The sequence below is a fragment of the Pungitius pungitius genome, chromosome 9 (genome assembly GCF_949316345.1).
Source record: "Pungitius pungitius chromosome 9, fPunPun2.1, whole genome shotgun sequence".
NCBI lineage: Eukaryota > Metazoa > Chordata > Actinopteri > Perciformes > Gasterosteidae > Pungitius > Pungitius pungitius.
The window spans coordinates 3,474,889-3,492,996 of record NC_084908.1 but is presented as its reverse complement, the minus strand read 5'-3'; the positions used below and the strand labels follow the sequence as shown (position 1 = coordinate 3,492,996).

Sequence of the window (18,108 nt, the reverse complement as noted above, 5' to 3'; positions counted from 1 at the left end):
GCGCGGGCATTACGCACTGGTAACGCATCTAAACCGCATGCCTCTTAGCTGAATGGATCACTCTTACACCGTGGAGGAAATACTGCAGCTGATACGTGAAGTCAAACGTTCCCTTTTTCCCCACGAGGAAATGCAAATAGCTGAAGTAAGTCTTGACTAAATCTAAGTGGTCCTGGCCCCCCCATCAACCAGCATCATCCTTACTGGGAGCAGCAGAGGATTCATGCACGCAGGCACATTAATCATGGCCAGGACACAGCCGCTCCACTTGGTTTTATGTTGTTGTTGTTTTTTGCAAACCTCAAAAGGATGGTATTGTTAAGCATTGAGAGTGCTAGCACGTTTTTTGTATTAACACCCGAGTGAAAGAAAATCATGTTGGTGCAAGAGAGAAAACAAAACTCTGGCTGCAGGGCAGTGATGCAACAGACCTGCCAGAAGTGCATTGTGAAACAGGGTTTTTTATTGGTGCTCGGCCAAACCTGGTCCCTGAGAGCACTGGTTTACACAGCCAGGGAATTTTAGAGTTGAGTCATAGACTGGGTGATGGTTTTAGTATTTTATTAAATTTATAAAAGGTATTAAACTCAAATTTGTAAGTACCATAGATAATCTACTTCTTCCCAAGGGAGAAAAAGTATCATGTAATAGATATTACATTATAACCTTAAAGAAATTAAAATAACTTTTCTGGGGAAAACTTTAAAAACAGTGTAACCGTATAACAAATATTAACTTGACTAAAATAATCTTAGTCCTGTTCTAACTAAATCAAACATGTTTTCTTAACTGCAGACTCTGGTTTATTAGACAACTCTTCAGATACGTTTTTTTCTTTTCTAAAACTGCCATGAAACTTGAATCATCTTGAACGACAACACTACCAATGAGCTGCGGCCCATAATGCCTTGCCAGACTTAACACGCATGCTTTCTACCTCCGTCGCTGGATCTGGTGTCAGACTTTTGGTCACCTGACCAGAGGTCCATGGCCACGTCGTTGCTTTCCCACAACCTGTGGAACTCCTCGACAAAGGGTCGCACCAGGTCCGGCTCCTCGGTGACCAGCACGTTCTCCGTGTTGCTCTGCACCGCCGTCAGCGTCCAGTTGAGGGAGCCGGTGAGCAGCAGCCGGCCGTCCACCAGCGCGAACTTGTGATGCATGTGAACGCAGCTGGAGTCGCACCGCGCACAGATCCCTGATGGGGGGGGGGGGGGAGCAGAGGGTGGAGAACGTGGAGCTACTACACGGCCTGCTTTGTGTGAAGACATTGAAAGAACGGGTTTCGACCTGAACGCGAGAAGCCGTGGAATACGCAGAATGCCTTTAAACCTCAGCATTTCACTACTCAACCACACGGCAACATCGTTTCATTTATTAAGGTTGCATGAACGTTTTCATCCTCACCATAGAACCATAAGACACAGATTTATTTTTTCTTCTCCAGACTTAACAGAAGAAATCATTAAGATTGAAAAACCTATAAATAAGCTGTAAAATCTAAAACCTGGGCTGATTTGGTTATGAATGTTCATTATTGATTACTTGATACATATTTTATGCCGTAGACTTTAGACATGCAAATCCTCTGTTGAGGGGGGCGGGGGGGGGGAAGTCAAAGGCTTTTTAAAGAAGCTGAAAAACAATTATTAAAATGTGTTTTTAACAGTCCATTACTCTTGCAGAGGAACGGATCCCCATGACCCCCCTTAATCGCTCTGCATGAAAGGCCTCTTTTGGCTTTTTAGAAATCTTTTTTTCAGGAATCTTTCCAGTTGTGACCCCAGGACTCAGCCTTTGGACAAAATAAGACTGGCGATAGTAAACCAGTCACTTTCAGTTATTTGAGGACCATAAAATTATACCTTTATTAAAATATTAAATTGAATGTAGACCAAACATTCATCATTGAAACTGCAGTGGATTGTCCCTTGTGCCAAAGCGGCTCCCTCGACACACTGTAGAAACACTTTGCCTAATGAAACTCGCTGCCCGCCTTGCCAATTTCTTACTTGACAGTATACAGTGGCGCTAATGTATTAAATGCGGAGGGCTGAGAGAGAAAGTGAGACACAAACATTTTCCAGAGCTTTCAGAGTGTGACGGCTCCGACTCATAGGAGGGCTCGCTGTGGAAACCTCTGTTTTCGATCGGGTCTCCATTCCCCAAAAAAGGAAGCCCATGGGACTCACTGACAATGATTATCCAGAAAACGCAGATTATTTTTTTTCAGCGAGACCAGGATCCACAAGAAATAATAACATAACATAAAGACCTCATGGAGTTTTAGGGTGACTTTTATTTCTCTGGGGTGCTGAGAGCGAATGGTTCCCCGTTTTTGTGTAATTGTTGTGGTTGCAGTGATCGTTAAAGTCACGTAGTATATATACTGCAAAGTGATTTTATGAAAGGTTGAAGTGATTTGTGTCTCTCACCGGCCTTCCGGAGGACCCCTATCTGGGAGCCAGTGATGATGGCGTAGTCCTTGTCGGTGAGGACGCGGACGGTGACCCCCTTCGCGTGCAGCGTGAGCACGGCCCGGCACAGGTTGGCGTTGGAGAAGGCGAAGACGCACAAGTCCAGAGAGGAGGAGGCGGACATGATGTGGCGGAGGAGACGGGACAGAGAAGTCTCGATGCCGTGACGCAACGGGCAGACACAGGAACTGGGGGAGACAAAGTCCAAGTGTTTATTGTCACATTATCAGCTGATCTTCAGCAGAGTGACCTAAATGCCTTGCATGATTTTTCCATTTGCACAGTCAAATCGGGCGGAAAGTAAGGAATCCAAATGTGGCGATTTCAACAATTTTATGCAAGCAAAAATAATGCAGATTTCAAGTTGGCAGAAATGCAAATAACATGTAAGTATTATTTCATGTGGAAAAGAAATTCAGTAGGTAAAACAAATAAAAATAAGCGGGATAAGGAATGGTTATGGCACTGACTAAACTTACCGATGGCCTGTGAGTGTTTTGCATTAGCGGCCCCCATAACTGCACAGCGGCCCAGAGGAAAACACAAAGCTCTTTTGCTTTTTTTAAAACTTGTTGCAACGATAACGTTTCGCTCACCCGGCCGACAGGGAAGAGAAGAGGTGCTCCACGCAGGCCACCTCCGAGGGAAAGAAGAGGACCTCGTTGAGGGTCCCGGAGGGCCCGAGGCGACGGAGGAGGCGGACGAGCAGCTCCACGGCGAGAGAAAGAGCCACGGCACCCAGGCCCAGCACCTTCGCCGTCCACAACACCGACATTCGCTACGCGGGAGGAAAGCACTTGTGGGTTCTGTTTGACACGATGACTAACCGGAGTGGATTATGGCTACCAAGCGTGTATCTTTAAGGTTGGGGTCATTTTGCAAAATCATTATACATTTATTTAATGAACTACTTAAATCGTTATTGATCAGACCAGTTAAGGTCAAACACAGAATATTTTTAACTGTGAAACCTAAAACCATAAGAATGTTGTTAATCATGTCTAATAAACTCAAATCTATTTGAAATGGTGCACTTACAAACATATGATGCTTTTTCCTTCACACGAGGTGTTGACTTTCTGAGAGACATTTAGAAACACTGCTCTGTGAAAAAAATGCTTGGTTAAAAATTCTATATTGGTTCAAGTACAAGTATTAACTTGTACTCTTTTAAAAGATTTGAGGTAAAAGAACGAATTGTGCAGAATATGTTTCTATTTTAGAAATTAACATTAACGAATGAATTCATGCACATAACCGATAGTTCCATATTTCCTTGAGACTTGCAAAAAAAAAATGCAAGAAATTGTCAAAATGCACACTAAAGTCAAAGGTTGCCCTGATGTATGTAAGCGCCATTTCTAAATACTCAACTAGCTAATGTAAAAGCATCTCAAGCGTTGTACTCAGGTAAAGTCACAGCAACGAGTTCCTAGCTAGGGAAGCTATGTCGCTAAATTGGTAACCACGTGTTAGCAAAAATACTTACGTTAATTAACATTACACGGTGGAACCACACGTTATCAAACACTGAGAGGAGAAGAAGAGCGCCATTTAAACCACGCCGAATGCAAATATCTTAATACGCAGACTACATTAAACGGGAGTATTTTAGACAACACACCAAACCTGAGAACCTTAACGTTAGCTTCTGTCGCCACCCCGTGGGAATAGTGATTCAAGAGTTCACGTTAGTATCCTTTAGGGCCCGGCTAATCGGCATTTCTGCACTTCCGGTTCCCTCTTGGAGTTTTTGTACGCCAGTTTAAGAGGTTTTAACATGTTTTATACGATATAAAACACGGGAGTGAATACCCCCCTCGTGATATTTTTAAAGTTGTTACGTGTCTTTAAAAAGGTGGCTAAATGAGACTAAGCGATGCGTCATTACCGCCATAGATTTTTTTTTGCAACCGTTAATTAACGTTACGTTAGTTCGTTCGTAGCCTAACTTCAACTTTTTACTACTGTCGAATGCAAGTTTCAAAATGTACAAATGATGAACGCTTGTACATATTGTCTTGCTGAACAAAACTCTGAGTATCCTACATCTTTCCACCGAATTTCCTGCAAAATATCCAAAATCTCATGGAAAAATTCTACTATTACTGATCACAAGGGAACCAGTAGGATACTAGCTTCCGGTGTTGGCGTCTAGCAAACAAGGTGACTGACAAGCCACAGAGCCAATGAGTGTCCGAGAAGCGCATGCTCTCCTCCAATCATTTAGCGTCAAACACAGTTGCCGGCGCCGGGTCTTTAAGGAAACCTCTTCGATCGCAACGTGCATTTTCTGAAAGTAAAGGTAAACAAAAATAACCCATTACTCGATAATACTTAACTCTCATAATCAAGTTGATTGCATCGGTTTCTCGTAGCAAAGAACCGCGAGTCTCTCTCACCGGATTCTGCTTAACTCGCCTTTTTATCATGAGGCAACAACAAACATGCTAACGTTAGCCTGCTAACTTTTGTTGCTAACAATATGGAGCAGAAGCTTGAGGTGTTTACTAGTCGAGGGTTGACTCTTATTGGGGGGACTTTTCAAACGTCGTACGTGCTATACTCGTCGAAGCTGTTTGAGTGTTTGTTTTCGTCTCTTCCTCACACAGACTCGACTGACTTTTGTGTGCAATGGGTCGGCGCAAGTCTAAACGAAAGCCCCCACCGAAGAAGAAGATGACTGGGGATCTGGACTCTCAGTTCACCTGTCCGTTCTGCAATCACGAGAAGTCATGTGACGTCAAAATGTACTGAATATCACACGAATTGCCTGCCTGCTTCAAGCTTGATTTGTTTATTTCGTATGTGATTGTTAACACACTTATTTTTTCTCTGTTCTTCTTTCAACAGGGAAAGAAGCAGAAATACTGGAATCATATCTTGCACCGTCTGTTTGGAGGAGTTCCAAACCCCCATCACCTGTATTCCTTTCAATGCGTGGCTTTTCGATGACTATGTCACCTCCTCTGTCTTACTGTAACTAATTAATGAGATAAATACAGCATCCTAATATTTGTTTATTTGCTTTGACATTTTTATTGCGCTGCAAAGTACTGATCATCCAGTCTTCATCAACCAAAAACCTTTTGAATTCTTAACCTGTTGCTCCTCAGATCTGTCGGAGGCAGTCGACGTGTACAGTGATTGGATAGATGCCTGTGAAACGGCCAATCAGTAGCCCCCGTGAAGCTGGAGGACTTTCAGGAACTTGAAACGGATGAGGACGGGCCCGATCGGATCGAGCTGGTCAGAGGACATTTGAGAATTAAAATATATTCTAAGGTTTCTCTCTAGTCACTTGGAGAGTTTCAGTTTGTGTGAACTGCTGCAAAAAGCGCCATGACACAATTTCGATGTTTGCTACGTGACCCGATTTGTTGTCACGCATTGAGCAAGTTTTCTATTTTCGACAAATTTTATTTGTGTCCCAAAAATTATTTTTAACTATTCGGCAGTGACTTTTTTTTTTAACCACTAAAAATTGTTAATTACCGAAACATATTTTTTCTATTAGTAACCTTTTGTATTGTAAGTAAAAAAAGGGCTCCCATCTTATCGTATTTCATTGTGAAATCAATAGAGTCAACTCTCTTATTTTTTTTTTGATGAGCATTACGAGAAAGAGACGTGTGCGGACCGCATTCTCACATTTCAGGCGTGGTGTTACTGGTCGGGTCCACAGTCCTCCTCGTCCTCTCAAAGACCGTCGTGTCACAACATTAGGTCATTCCACTGGTTAGAGGAACGGTAATGTGGGAGATTAACACTTAGCTGCTAAAACCAAAGGTTTTGAATTGTTCTTTAATCATTCAGTTTTTCATTTGATTTTATGTTTTGATTTTACATGGACAAATAAAAAAAATAATCAAATAATCTTTGTTATGAATCTTTGTTATGAGCATATCTACCGAATAGTTTAATCCTGAAATCAAATGTTAATATTGGCTGTTTATTTACCTATGCAACAGCCAGAAGTGTTGAAAAGCAGGCTGTTTTTTCTTTAATGTAAAGCACCTGGAAGTGTTATCTTGGAAATAAAGGAGCATTAACTCTTGATTTCATTACTCCTCTATTATTCTTTTTTAAAGTCAACTTATTGCATTGATATTTAACACTAAATTCAGAAAAGATTTGTTACTGATACACTGGATTTTTTCAATTGATTTATTTTTGTCGTAAAGATGTTTTTTTTATACAGGAGAATGATGCTGCACTATGTTGTCATTATTGTACTGTCTTCCGTCATGCACCAACCGCCAAGACAATTTCCATAATGGCAATAAACGTTTTCTGATTCTGATTAGGACAGCGCGGCAACTGAGCACCACAAGCTAGTGACAAATGCATGGTAAATCTCACAATTACGAATACGGTTTAAATAAATGCACAAGTGTTGTAAAAGTGGAGTAAGGTGAAATCACACACGACATCTCACGGTTTTTTTATTTAAGTTTTTACCATTTCACAGGCCGAGTCAGCATTGAACTTTTTGTTTTCAAGAAATGTACTAATGAGAGGGCCGTCGACGAGTGCATAGAAGAGGGAACTACACGCACACACACACACACACACACATTAACAGCACTCAAATTCAAAGGGGTCAAAGACACCTGCAGTGCCAGACCCAAAGTAAAATGTCTCGAGTGCACGTCGCACCTGTGACCCATTATTTTTTTTTAGTAGTCCTCCCGTGGCGGCCCGTATGAGGCAGATCACAAATAAAAGAAGACACAGTGCGGCGGGGGCCGTGCACCGGTGCAGGGCTGAGTGATAATAGATGAGATGTGGAGTGCCCGCCCGGCCTCTCCGGCCAGGTAGAGCGTGTGAGTGTGCTGCGTCTGATGATGGACCCCAGCTGCGGGGTATAGATGACGCCTTATGAAACATGCTGGGGGATGATCACAATGGGGAATGATTATCACTTAGTCCCTCGTCTGTCTTCCTCGAGCGTCCCCTCCCCCTGCCTCCCCCTCCACCCACTCACTGGCTCCTCGCTCGCTCGCTCCTTCTCCTCTCCCATTCAGCACGCGAGGTCAAGTGTCACTGCCGTCTCCGTTGTCAAGGCTGCCAATCACCCACACAGTGAGTGCGAGGCAACGGTTGCCAGGGAAACTGAGCGATTTTGGTTGCTAGGCACCTGGAACTGACCTCACAATAGTCATTTTGTTGCTTAGTAGCGCATACGCAAACACACACACACACACACACACACACACACAAAACACAGAAATGGCTTTGGCGGATCAACAAGTTTACACAACGTGAGAGTGAAGATTCGTATATATTATAATTACACACCATACTAATAAATACCAGATTTGCTTACACAGTAGTAAGAAATCACGGAGTGGCGCATGAGATGCAATTCATCACGGGCACATTTGCAAACGAATGCTAATATATTGCTGAATTTGCAATGAAATGTTGATTTTCTAATTTATAACTTTTGCAATAATGCTAATGCACCAAAAATGTAAACCGGGGCTCTTTTATCCCATCACCTGATCAATCAGCACACCACGACGTCCAAGAACGCCGCAGACCCACACCTCGACTTGATCAATAAAAGACATAAACATCCATCACTCTGACTAAAAATAGTTACCCATAAAATCAATCAATCCCTTATTTCCCCACTGGCACACTGGACCCAGTGAACCCAGCTGCGGGGTGTGTGTGTGTGTGTGTGTGTATTCAAACATATGGGGGGAGTCTGTCTGTATTGTTTTCGTAAAATCCATCAATCCCATAATTTCCCCTCTGGCCTAGATCATGTGATCCCCCCCCCACCCCCGCCAATTATATACAGCCAGTCAGCTGAGCCCAAAGGCTGGGATGTCAGACAGGGGTGCGAGTCTTGACATGTTCTCATGTGTTACATCGCCTGTTGCCGATTCAGGCATCAAACTCTCACACACTCCCGCAGCACAAGCCGTGGGGAGTCAGATGAGATGGGAGGCTCTGCTCATGTTGCAATGTACCGTCCCGCTTGCGTCCGAGGAGCCAATTTAATTTATATTCATTTTGCACATTTCCACTCAGCGCGAGGGAAAGAGTTTGTTGCAGGGGGGTTCTGACGGGCAGCTCGTCAGCTGATAAGATTATCGGCTCACTCGTAAGCACCACTGACTGACAAGGGTAATGTAATCAAGTAGGGTTTGGAATTAAAGTCTGAGGATGGGGACTTTGTGGTTAAGCTCCCCGAAACTAATGCCTCAGGTGGGGGGGTTATCTCAAATGCAAGGTGCGAGTCCTCCCCAGCAGCACTGCAGAGTAGGGAAAGCTAAACCTGGCCAGCGAGACCAACTCATTTATTCCACAGGTGTGAGAGAGAAACATGGTTGATAAACCCAGCAGAGTGAGAGAGAGAGAGACAGAGAGAGAGAGAGAGAGAAGAAAAAACCCAACTCTTCAGCTGCTGGCAATCCAATTGGATTTGGCTATAGCCACTGAATTCCATTTTAAAATAACAAAACCTTTTCTGATTGAACAAAATAAAGCCCAGGAAAAGTCACCTCTGGGTGCTTCATTATAAACCGCCCGTGCCGCTGTCACCAGCTCAGCTTGCTAGTGTACATTCACGCGTGTGTGCCCGGTGTCACGCCTCGGCATACTCTACTGATTGGAGCTCTGCTTTTGGGTCCACTGTAGATGATGAAGCCTCCACTCGACTACGCGTATTCTCAAGCAATAACATCCACATCTGTATTATCAACCCAAGAATACCCGTGGTCGAGCAAAGGGGCCCACAATGCTCCACTCCGTCTCCTTTCTCTCCTCTGCCTCTCCCCCTCTCCTCCCGGTTCTGGGGCTCATTTCTCTTTTATTTGTTTCTTCTTCTTCTTCCTCCTCATGCATTCTGTGTGAGGTCGCAGTGGTGTTGGGAGTAAGGAGGTTGGTGGGTGGAGGCGACTCTTTGTGAGGACTGCACCTACAGGATGAGAGGCACAAAAGAGATGGTGTTCATACACATGTCACACAGACATGGTGTTACACCGATACAGCTAACAGTATCCACACACAGGCATCGCACCTGAGCTTCACCAAGGGGACCCGGTTTTACCATGGCAGGCATGGGGCATGGGGTATAAAGCATGGTGCATGAAGGGTGTGGCATGAGGCGTGTGGCATGGGGCATGAGCCACGAGGCATGAGACGTGTAGCATGTGGCATGGGGCATGAGGCGTGTGGCATGAGGGGTGTGGCATGTGGCATGTGGCATGGGGCATGAGCCACGAGGCATGAGACGTGTAGCATGTGGCATGGGGCATGAGGCACGAGGCATGTGGCATGTGGCATGAGGCATGGTAAAGAAGAGTGGTTGGGCAAAGGGAGGTTGGCGGGGCCTTATCACTTCCTACCCCCACCCCTCAGAAAAATCCAGTTTAATGTCTCCTTTGCTCTCTCTCTTTCTCTCTTTTTCTCCCCACTTCTTCTCACTTTGCCGTCTTTTAACCTTTCTGCTCGTTTTCATCATGGTGGTCCCTTGGTGGTCTCATCCACTCTTGCCCTCATGTTCACCCTCTCATCCCCCTCTCCTCCCCGCTTCCAACGTCCTCAGATCAGCTCGTGTGTGGAACCCAACATTCCCAGATGTTAAAAAAAGTCACGTTGCCACCGACAGTCTCTTTTCCCCTCACTCACACCTGTGCTCGTCAGCCTAACCCTCCGTCTCCTGTGAGGGAAGTGCCAGCAGGTCGAATCCATGAGAAGATCTTGACATCTGTCTCCCTCATTACTCTCCTCTAGCTCTCTCCTCATCTCTCTCTCTCTCTCTCTCTCTCTCTCTCTCTCTCCACCATCCTCCGTGCCCAACTGTCCATGTCCTGGGCTGAGGATGATGATGACAAGTCAAGTGGACGCGTCTTCTGTTCTCACCAAGAGCCGTGAAGAGATGCACGTATAGGTGTCAGAGATGGTGTAAAAATACACACATTTGCTGCTGCGCTCCTCGACCGCACAGGACAGTCGGCTGTCACTGGAACGTCTCTGTCTCATCTGAAGATGAGCTTAGTTTTAACACTTTGGAATTCACCACAAGGCCCTATTTTAATACATGTAAATTGACCCTGCAATCATACAGCTGAGCCCAATAATAGCAATGCGGACCAGTTGACAACTTTATTTTCAACGGGAAAGAGACATCTGGTTTGCATTTGTAAGAAAATCCATTTCCTGTATTGACTTGATTGAAAAAGCTCCAGCTGCAGGGCCTCAATAAAAGACATCTGCTTTTTTATGTAAATGCCTGATGCAACAGACGTATCAATCCTTTAATGTACCTGGGGCTTCAAGTGGGATGCACAACCACAAGTGGCATGTGTCGCAGGCTAAAGACAGGACGACGGGCATCGAGATGGAGACGTAGACTAATGCTGGGCGGCCGCTTTGCACATTACCGCCTAATTGCTTGGAACTAAAGGCGCCGTTATGTTCATGCTCACGCCTGCAACAGCAAATCGTTCCAGTCACTTTGGCCACACTGCGGAGTCTAATAGCCTCTACCCAGGCGAAACAAATAGAATAAAATAAAAATAAATGAGTAAAGGGACCGCATGCGTCAACGAATTCAGCCGGGAGTGCAGAATAAACCCCATCTGCCAAAGTTTTAGTGTCAAACTCTTTGGTTTTAAGAATTTTGTTGGGCCCGGACACATGGGCTCCAGTTGGCCTACTAGCCCAGATAACCACACACCAACACACACACACACACACACACACACACACACACATACGCGCGCGCACATACACAGTGTACAATTGCAGCACCTGTATTCTACGTGACAGGCTTGGATATTAAGCTTTCTTTGTTTGTAAATACATCCGCTCCCACTGACAAGGAGAACCCAGTTCCCGGGTTGCGTGCGTGGGGAGTTGAATATTTAACGCTTTGCAGGGAGCGTGGAGAAGATTCGAAAACACATTTGTCTTTATTATTTAGCAGGATTTTTTTAAAAAAAGAAAAAAAGAGCAGCTGCGGGTTCATCCGCGCGCGGGTGCAAGATGCTCGTGAAGTGATCCGACAGGAACTTTAGTTGAGAGAGATGCTGATGGGACCGACCTGTTTGCTTGTCGGCTCGTGCAGCCGAGGAGGAATCCACGGGGCGTTGATCCGGCGCCGCGCAACGCTGCCGCGCGCTCGACCCCCCCCCCCCCCCCCCCCCCCGCAGAGAGATTCCATTCCGGCCTTTTCCCCGTCGCCGGAATAAACATCTTCTAAATCTCCGTACACTGGGTGGTCTCAAGTGACGGGACCCCCGAGCGACGCCGATCCACGCGAAACTGTCGAAAGTACAGCATCGGAGAAAAGAAAATGACAACTTACCGCCGCGTCCACCTCGACGTCCGCTCCCCCCCCCCCCGCCCCCTCACACACACACACACCCCCTCCAGAAGAAGACGCTCTAGTAATGCCACACATTTGTATCCATGCTTAGGTGTGAGAAAAGGCGATGCTGTGCAGGGAAACGCCCCCCCCCCCTCCTCCCTCCTGCTCCCCCCTCCTCCTGGTCCTTTCTCTCCTGTGCGCTTCTCCTCGCTTGTGGGGAATCACATAACCACTCCTTGTTTTTTTCTCTCCGAGGGAGGGATGGAGCGATGGAGCCTGTATGCAGCAGCAGCATCCTTTTTCTTTTTTTTCTTCTGGGGGGGGGGGGGCTCCATGCCACCCTGGTGCCGAACAGCATGCCCAATGGAGCAGTGGTTGCCAATCTGGGGTGCGGAGACCTCCTCACTGGTGGCCATAGTAATAGAGAAGAGAAGCTTACAGGAAGTTTGTTGTCAGATGGGGGCCCTCAAAATTCCAAGGCTTGTTTACACCGTCGGTTTTAAGTGACTCATTGGGTGTTTCTCCCAGTTGATCGGGGCCCTTTTCGCTGGTCCCACCCTCAAAAGCACAACGGCCAATCCTAGCAGCATATTCCCATCATGGTCCGACAACCATCCCTCTACACTTCATCTCTCATGCAGTTTTTTTTCTTCCCATTATCATCCATTTCAGATAAGAGGATATATGTTTCTCTCCTTTCTGACAATGAGACTGTGTACTACTGAATGTTTACAAATGCTCAATCTAGTCTACTCGGCTCTACAGGAACTTAGTTGTTCCTGTTCGTTTTATTACATCCTGGATCCAACCAATGTTGTAGATACTTCTATCTGCTTATCTTTTAAATCGTACCTTGGCAGGGAGTGCAGTTAGTGACAGTGTGCTCCCCTTTACTCTGACCGCAGGGGCGGGGCTTAGAGAAGGGTCATTTGGACCTGTTCCTGTGTGTGTTTTGACTCTACAATATTCATATTAATAGGGATAGGACATGACAAACCTGTAAAATACAATGCAATCATCTGCAATAAATAATTAAGCACGCTGCCTTTATTTTAGGCCTACAATGGTGTCAAATATTATTTAAACGCCCAGGTCTTCTTTTGGACCAAACTTTACAGTGCTGTGGAATTGTTTTATTTGACATCATAAGCAGTGTAATAGTTTATATAGAAAGGAATCATTGTCACAAGAAGTTGGCACAGAAATAAGAATAAAATATGATCACAATAGGGGTTTGAATTTGAACATTTTAAACCAACAACTTTTTTGACACATTTGCCTGATTAACTGTTCACTATATAAAAAAAAAAGATGAATAATACAAATGAAAAATAAGCACGGATGCGTATTGGACGCATTGTGGGAGACAAAGCCTCCACTCGCTCAGTCATTAGTGCTTTAATCGATTGACTGAAATGGGACTTGCGTTGTACGTCCTGGATGATGTTCCCTGCAGGGTCTTAACGGAGGTTTCTATAGCCTGTGGTGTCTGTGTGTGTGTGTGTGTGTGTGTGTGTGTGTGTTCCAGCTCCTAATCCGGTCTCCTAGGACCTCTGTATCCGGTCGATGGTCCTCTCTAGCAGACATGCTGAATGGGGTTGGCATTAAGGTCTCTTGTAATCCTCTCCTCATCTGGTGAACTGTAAAGGAGCTCCGCCTTGGAAAACTCCAAATTGGTGTGTGTGTGTGTGTGTGTGTACGTGTGTGTGTGTGTGCTAAACGCTTCAGCTAAATTTGATTTTCTATGATTTAGGATTTCTATAAATATTAATGTATCTTTCATTCTTTCACATGTCTTCTCATCTTTTTCCCCCTTTGGCTTTCTTTAAAGACATCTGAAACAGGTCAATAGAATGTTTGCAGAACCCACAAGGCTGGAGCTGTAAGGTACTGGAGCCTTCAAGGCCATAAAGGATAAAGCAGCATATTTCCTCAACCAAGTCGGTCTCTCCCCCTCCCTCCCTCCCTCCCTCACACACATGCACATGCAAGCACACGCACACACAGCGTTAATGGCTTCATAATTGTCAGAGGCAGACGATTGAGAATAATCAGGAGACTGCAGCAAGACTAAGACCAATATTTGTAATTTACTATGACAGAGAGTATGTTTATATTACCCAGCGGCTGCTGGTTTGTTTTGGGATGTGATAAACCACGCTCATCCGTGCACTTTCCTGTCTCCCTCAGCTCACTCACTTACACTCACCCCTTTGATTTCTCCTCTTTGTATTTCTTTTTTTTCTCCACACACACGCACGCACACACACACACACACACACACACACACACACACACACACACACACACACACACACACACACACACACACACACACAAACACACACAGTGATTCAGCGGCAGACAGTGTGTGACCTCAGGGTCAGGAACATTACGGCAAACAGAGAGACACTGAGCCAGGGAGCAAAGTTCAACTCACCACAGGAAATCACGAGAACACGCACACACACACACACACACACACACACACACACACACACACACGTACACAACTCGTACAGACAACCCGTTTTCCATTGGTCTCCTGTGAAATTGCCATGATGGACAGTTTTCAAACATAAATACAATTTACCACCTTGTCGAAACCTGGCGCCTACAATACCCACAATGCAAATCTTAGGTTTGACATGTTGCCCGTCCCCTTCTTAGCTTTTGGGCCTCTTGGCCATCTTGATTGTTGGCTAGCGCCTTCTTTGGTTTTATTCATTTGCATCGTGGCTGTTGGTCATCCCCTTCTTGGCCCTTGTAGTTTTTCTTTTGCCATCCTGTCCACTTTGGTTGTCGACATCTTGGTTAATGGCCGTCTCCATCTTATTTTACCGCAGCAAATAACATAAGCTCATTAGAAGGAAGTGCTAAACAAAACATTTTAGGGCACAAAAAGGTTGCCATTAAAATATGAATAACTTGTGAGACCGCTGTGAGAGGGTCACAATTGGTGAAAGCTAAAAACCCAGACAATAGACAACGCCTTGGTATCGATCCGTCAATAACAAGGTGGCCCCGCCCCAAAATCATACTCTGCTTTATGGTCTATTTTGAGCTAGATGTACCATAATTGCCTTAATGAACATCATGTTGTTTTATATACAAAGCCATTAGAACCATGAACCCATGTTTACCCAAGAGGGAATTAATCAAGAGAGAAGAAGAATCCTTCATGGTTTTGTACCGTAAAAGCTCCACTCCTTTTCTTGAAAGAATCTGCTGGCTCTTACTCCACTTAAATTTAAAATCTTGAATATATTTAATAAGCTCACATTATATACCCCTTTGCTATCACACACGTCCATCTGCATGTCAGTATGTCATGACACTCCGATTCATTTAGGATTGGAGGCACTTAAAGTAAGTCAGCAAAACACAAAAGCCCTTGAGACGCAGACTAATGGCTTTCAATGTGTGTGGTTTCAGAAAACTATGACGTGAACACTAAATCACTTTGGGAGCAGTATTTGCAATTAAAAGCTCATTTGTACATTCAGGCAAACCTTGCAGGAATCAATCCCGATTCATCTCCGCTGGAGTAAACCATGCTCTCTACGGTGACATTACATTTCATGAATAATCTTGCTTTACCAGTGTGTGTCTCTGAGAGGGAATTACTCATGTCCCAAACACTGATTCAACAGTCACAAGTCCTGTAAATCGTGTCATTTAGATGCAGAACTTTTAAAATGTCAGTGATTCGCACTCTAACTGGAGGGGAAAGATGCTTACGTTGCTCCGTAGTCAGTCGGATTGGGAACTGGGAAGCTGGCAATCAGGATGGAGAAACTGTGTGTGTGTGTGTGTGTGTCAGTGTTAACAAGAGAGACAAATAGGACACACAAATGGGAACAGAGAGAGAGAGAGAGAGAGAGAGAGAGAGAAGCAGGTGCATCACTAATGGCTTTTTAAAAAGGTTACAGCGTAGAGCTCTTCTTTTCTAATGGGGCTCCGGCTGTGCTTGAGAAGCAATTTCCGGAAAAGATAATGTTGTCGGGAGAGTGCAGAGAATTCTGTGTGTGTGTGTGTGTGTGTGTGTGTGTTCCTTGTCGTTAACAAGACTGACAAGCACAAACTCAAAGGAACACAAAGAGGGGGCGAGGAAGAGAGAGAGAGAGAGAGGGAGGGAGAGAGAGAGAGGGGGAGAGGGGGGAGGGAGAATTAGCCTCTGTCTACATTTCAAAGTAATTGCGCCATTACATTACATTTATTAGCTTGATGACTGATGACACATGTGGGCCAGCAGAGGTCTCGTGTGGAAAACATTTTAAAATCCCCTTTTTCTGTTTTTGCATATTTTTTTACATTCGCAACGTGCGGATTGATTTAATAAATATGAAAACCGGTGGATTTAAAACAACCCCCCACCCCCTTTGGATTGCCCTGCCACCTAGTGGCCGCATCACTGTACTGCTACAACTGTCTGAACTGAGGTGCGCCGGACCCACTGCGTCCTGACGTGTTTAGGGTTGGACTTTGTAGTCATAGTTATTCACTCCTAATAAATGTAAGTAATTGTAGGAACAGTCGATGAGCATAAAATATACAGGAAACGGTACAGATACAAAACAAGTTCTGTGTGGAAGTATAAAAAATGCAGTAAATACAATACAATAAAGTGTTTATTACTGAGGTCAGTGAGCATGCGTTGTTGCTCAAGTCAATGTCTTCTGCAGTCTGATCATATACCATTTACACAATCCACATTTAAAAAGATTTAACGCTGACCAAGAGTTGAAAGATCTCTTGTATTTTCAGAATTCCAAATGACATAATTCTAATTATCATGGAAAACTAGGCCAAGGCTTGGAAACGTGGACCGGACCTCTAAAGCTCTGTAACAGTCCACAAGTAGATGTATTTTGTCCATGGGACATTGTGTTGTTGTAGCAACTCTATGACACACCGGCACTGTTAACAAGTCAGCCATATTAGGGGTGATGTTATTTGAATATTCATAGAATAAATCCGTTGTATTTTAAATCGGACGTGACTTGCTGGGACAAGAAAGAAGAACAGAGCCAACGTTAATGTTGTTAGTAACACCTGTGCTTTTCCTTTCAAGGTTCATCGATATTTCACCTGGTAAGTAATCGCAACGCTTCCAAGTCGACAGTCGTCATGGCTCCTGCATGTCAGCGTTTTGAAATGAAAGCATTAAGAACAGCACAGCTTTATCCTTACTATAAAGAGTGCAAGGAAGAAAAAAAAAACATCACGTGAAAACAATGCAGAGCAGGCAGCCATGTGTGGTAATCGCAATTTATTTAGGTAAATAAATACAAAACAGAGACATTTTTAACATGAAAATAATGTCAGTTTGGACATGTACCATGTTCTCCACCCCTTCAATTGTTTACAAAAAAAATCCAGACCGAAAAGTTTTCCTTAAGGTAATCTCAGACCTATAATGAGCACCTTCTGCTTTAACAGGCATTGTTAGAGGCGCCTTGGCAGGGGTCCTTTGATGGCCTGCACTTACATACAAGCACAGGTGTGTAATTATAGCAGCTACTTTGGACGGTTTAACTTAAGAAAACAGATTGCCGAATTAACAGTTTTGCTGCCATACAATGTGCTCACTATAAAAACGTACACACACTAATCCCAATAAGCACACACACGCGCACACACACCTAATAAAATCCCTTCTTTATATAACGCATCGCGTACTCTGGAATAACCCGCCTCTGGTGACCCTCTGAAGGGATGAGATCCCACAGGACAGGGTTCAGGTAGCCTCGCATCGTTCACACGGTTTAAACGGAATGATAATGTAGTATATACCGCGTAAAGAAACCTATTTACTGTACAAAACTATACAAAACTCAGAGGTCCTACCTCTGTGTCGCACAGCGGTCCGTGCCACTGGTTCCCCAAAGTCAGTGGGAGGAAATCACTGGACAGGACGGATCAAACAGTGGCATTAACAACCGACGCCAAACTACTCTTATAACACGATAGCTTCGCAAAGTGGGTTCACATTTAGATACAGGTAGAAAAAGAGATTTAGACATTTGTACCAACTAACACCAACAAAGAAGTCCACGTGGGGGATAGGCAGTAAGTCTAATGATGAAACCTTCAGAATATTTTACACTATGGACCTACCAACATATGGAAAACACACACCTGAATTGTCAGTAAAAGACATTTGGAGAGCTGATGGAACGTCTTGTTCAAGGATGAATTAACGGATTTCCCAGAAAAAAACAAATGGCGGCATCACAAGCACAGCCCTAGCGTGTAAGAATGTCTCCTCTGAGATCATCACCGAATCCCCCGGAACAA

The 18,108-nt window shown here is 44.5% G+C and overlaps 2 protein-coding genes across 2 annotated transcripts; one reads left to right on the top strand and one right to left on the bottom strand.

Annotated features, from left to right (window-relative positions):
- Positions 1-321: 321 nt before the first annotated feature.
- Positions 322-4,541, bottom strand: pld6 (phospholipase D family, member 6). The gene is made up of 4 exons (XM_037472324.2): positions 3,967-4,541; positions 3,074-3,255; positions 2,436-2,665; positions 322-1,198 (listed from the first exon to the last, which is right to left on the bottom strand). Exons 1-4 carry the CDS (start codon positions 3,976-3,978, stop codon positions 918-920), a joined length of 705 nt encoding a protein of 234 aa, XP_037328221.1. The 5' UTR covers positions 3,979-4,541; the 3' UTR covers positions 322-917.
- Positions 4,542-4,642: 101 nt separating this feature from the next.
- Positions 4,643-6,541, top strand: LOC119218144 (transcription elongation factor 1 homolog). The gene is made up of 4 exons (XM_037472326.2): positions 4,643-4,782; positions 5,090-5,227; positions 5,331-5,401; positions 5,594-6,541. Exons 2-4 carry the CDS (start codon positions 5,112-5,114, stop codon positions 5,656-5,658), a joined length of 252 nt encoding a protein of 83 aa, XP_037328223.1. The 5' UTR covers positions 4,643-4,782; positions 5,090-5,111; the 3' UTR covers positions 5,659-6,541.
- The last annotated feature ends 11,567 nt before the right edge of the window (positions 6,542-18,108 follow it).

Bases quoted from the DNA above. Each gene is read 5' to 3' on its own strand.
- pld6 (XM_037472324.2), bottom strand. The intron at 2,666-3,073 runs GTGAGCGAAACG...TGTCTCCCCCAG, and splicing joins TTCTCTTCCCTGTCGGCCGG to TTCCTGTGTCTGCCCGTTGC. The intron at 1,199-2,435 runs GTGAGAGACACA...CCCCCCCATCAG, and splicing joins AGGGGTCCTCCGGAAGGCCG to GGATCTGTGCGCGGTGCGAC.
- LOC119218144 (XM_037472326.2), top strand. From the start codon at position 5,112: ATGGGTCGGCGCAAGTCTAAACGAAAGCCCCCACCGAAGAAGAAGATG. The intron at 5,228-5,330 runs GTACTGAATATC...TTCTTTCAACAG, and splicing joins AAGTCATGTGACGTCAAAAT to GGAAAGAAGCAGAAATACTG. The intron at 5,402-5,593 runs GTATTCCTTTCA...GTTGCTCCTCAG, and splicing joins GTTCCAAACCCCCATCACCT to ATCTGTCGGAGGCAGTCGAC.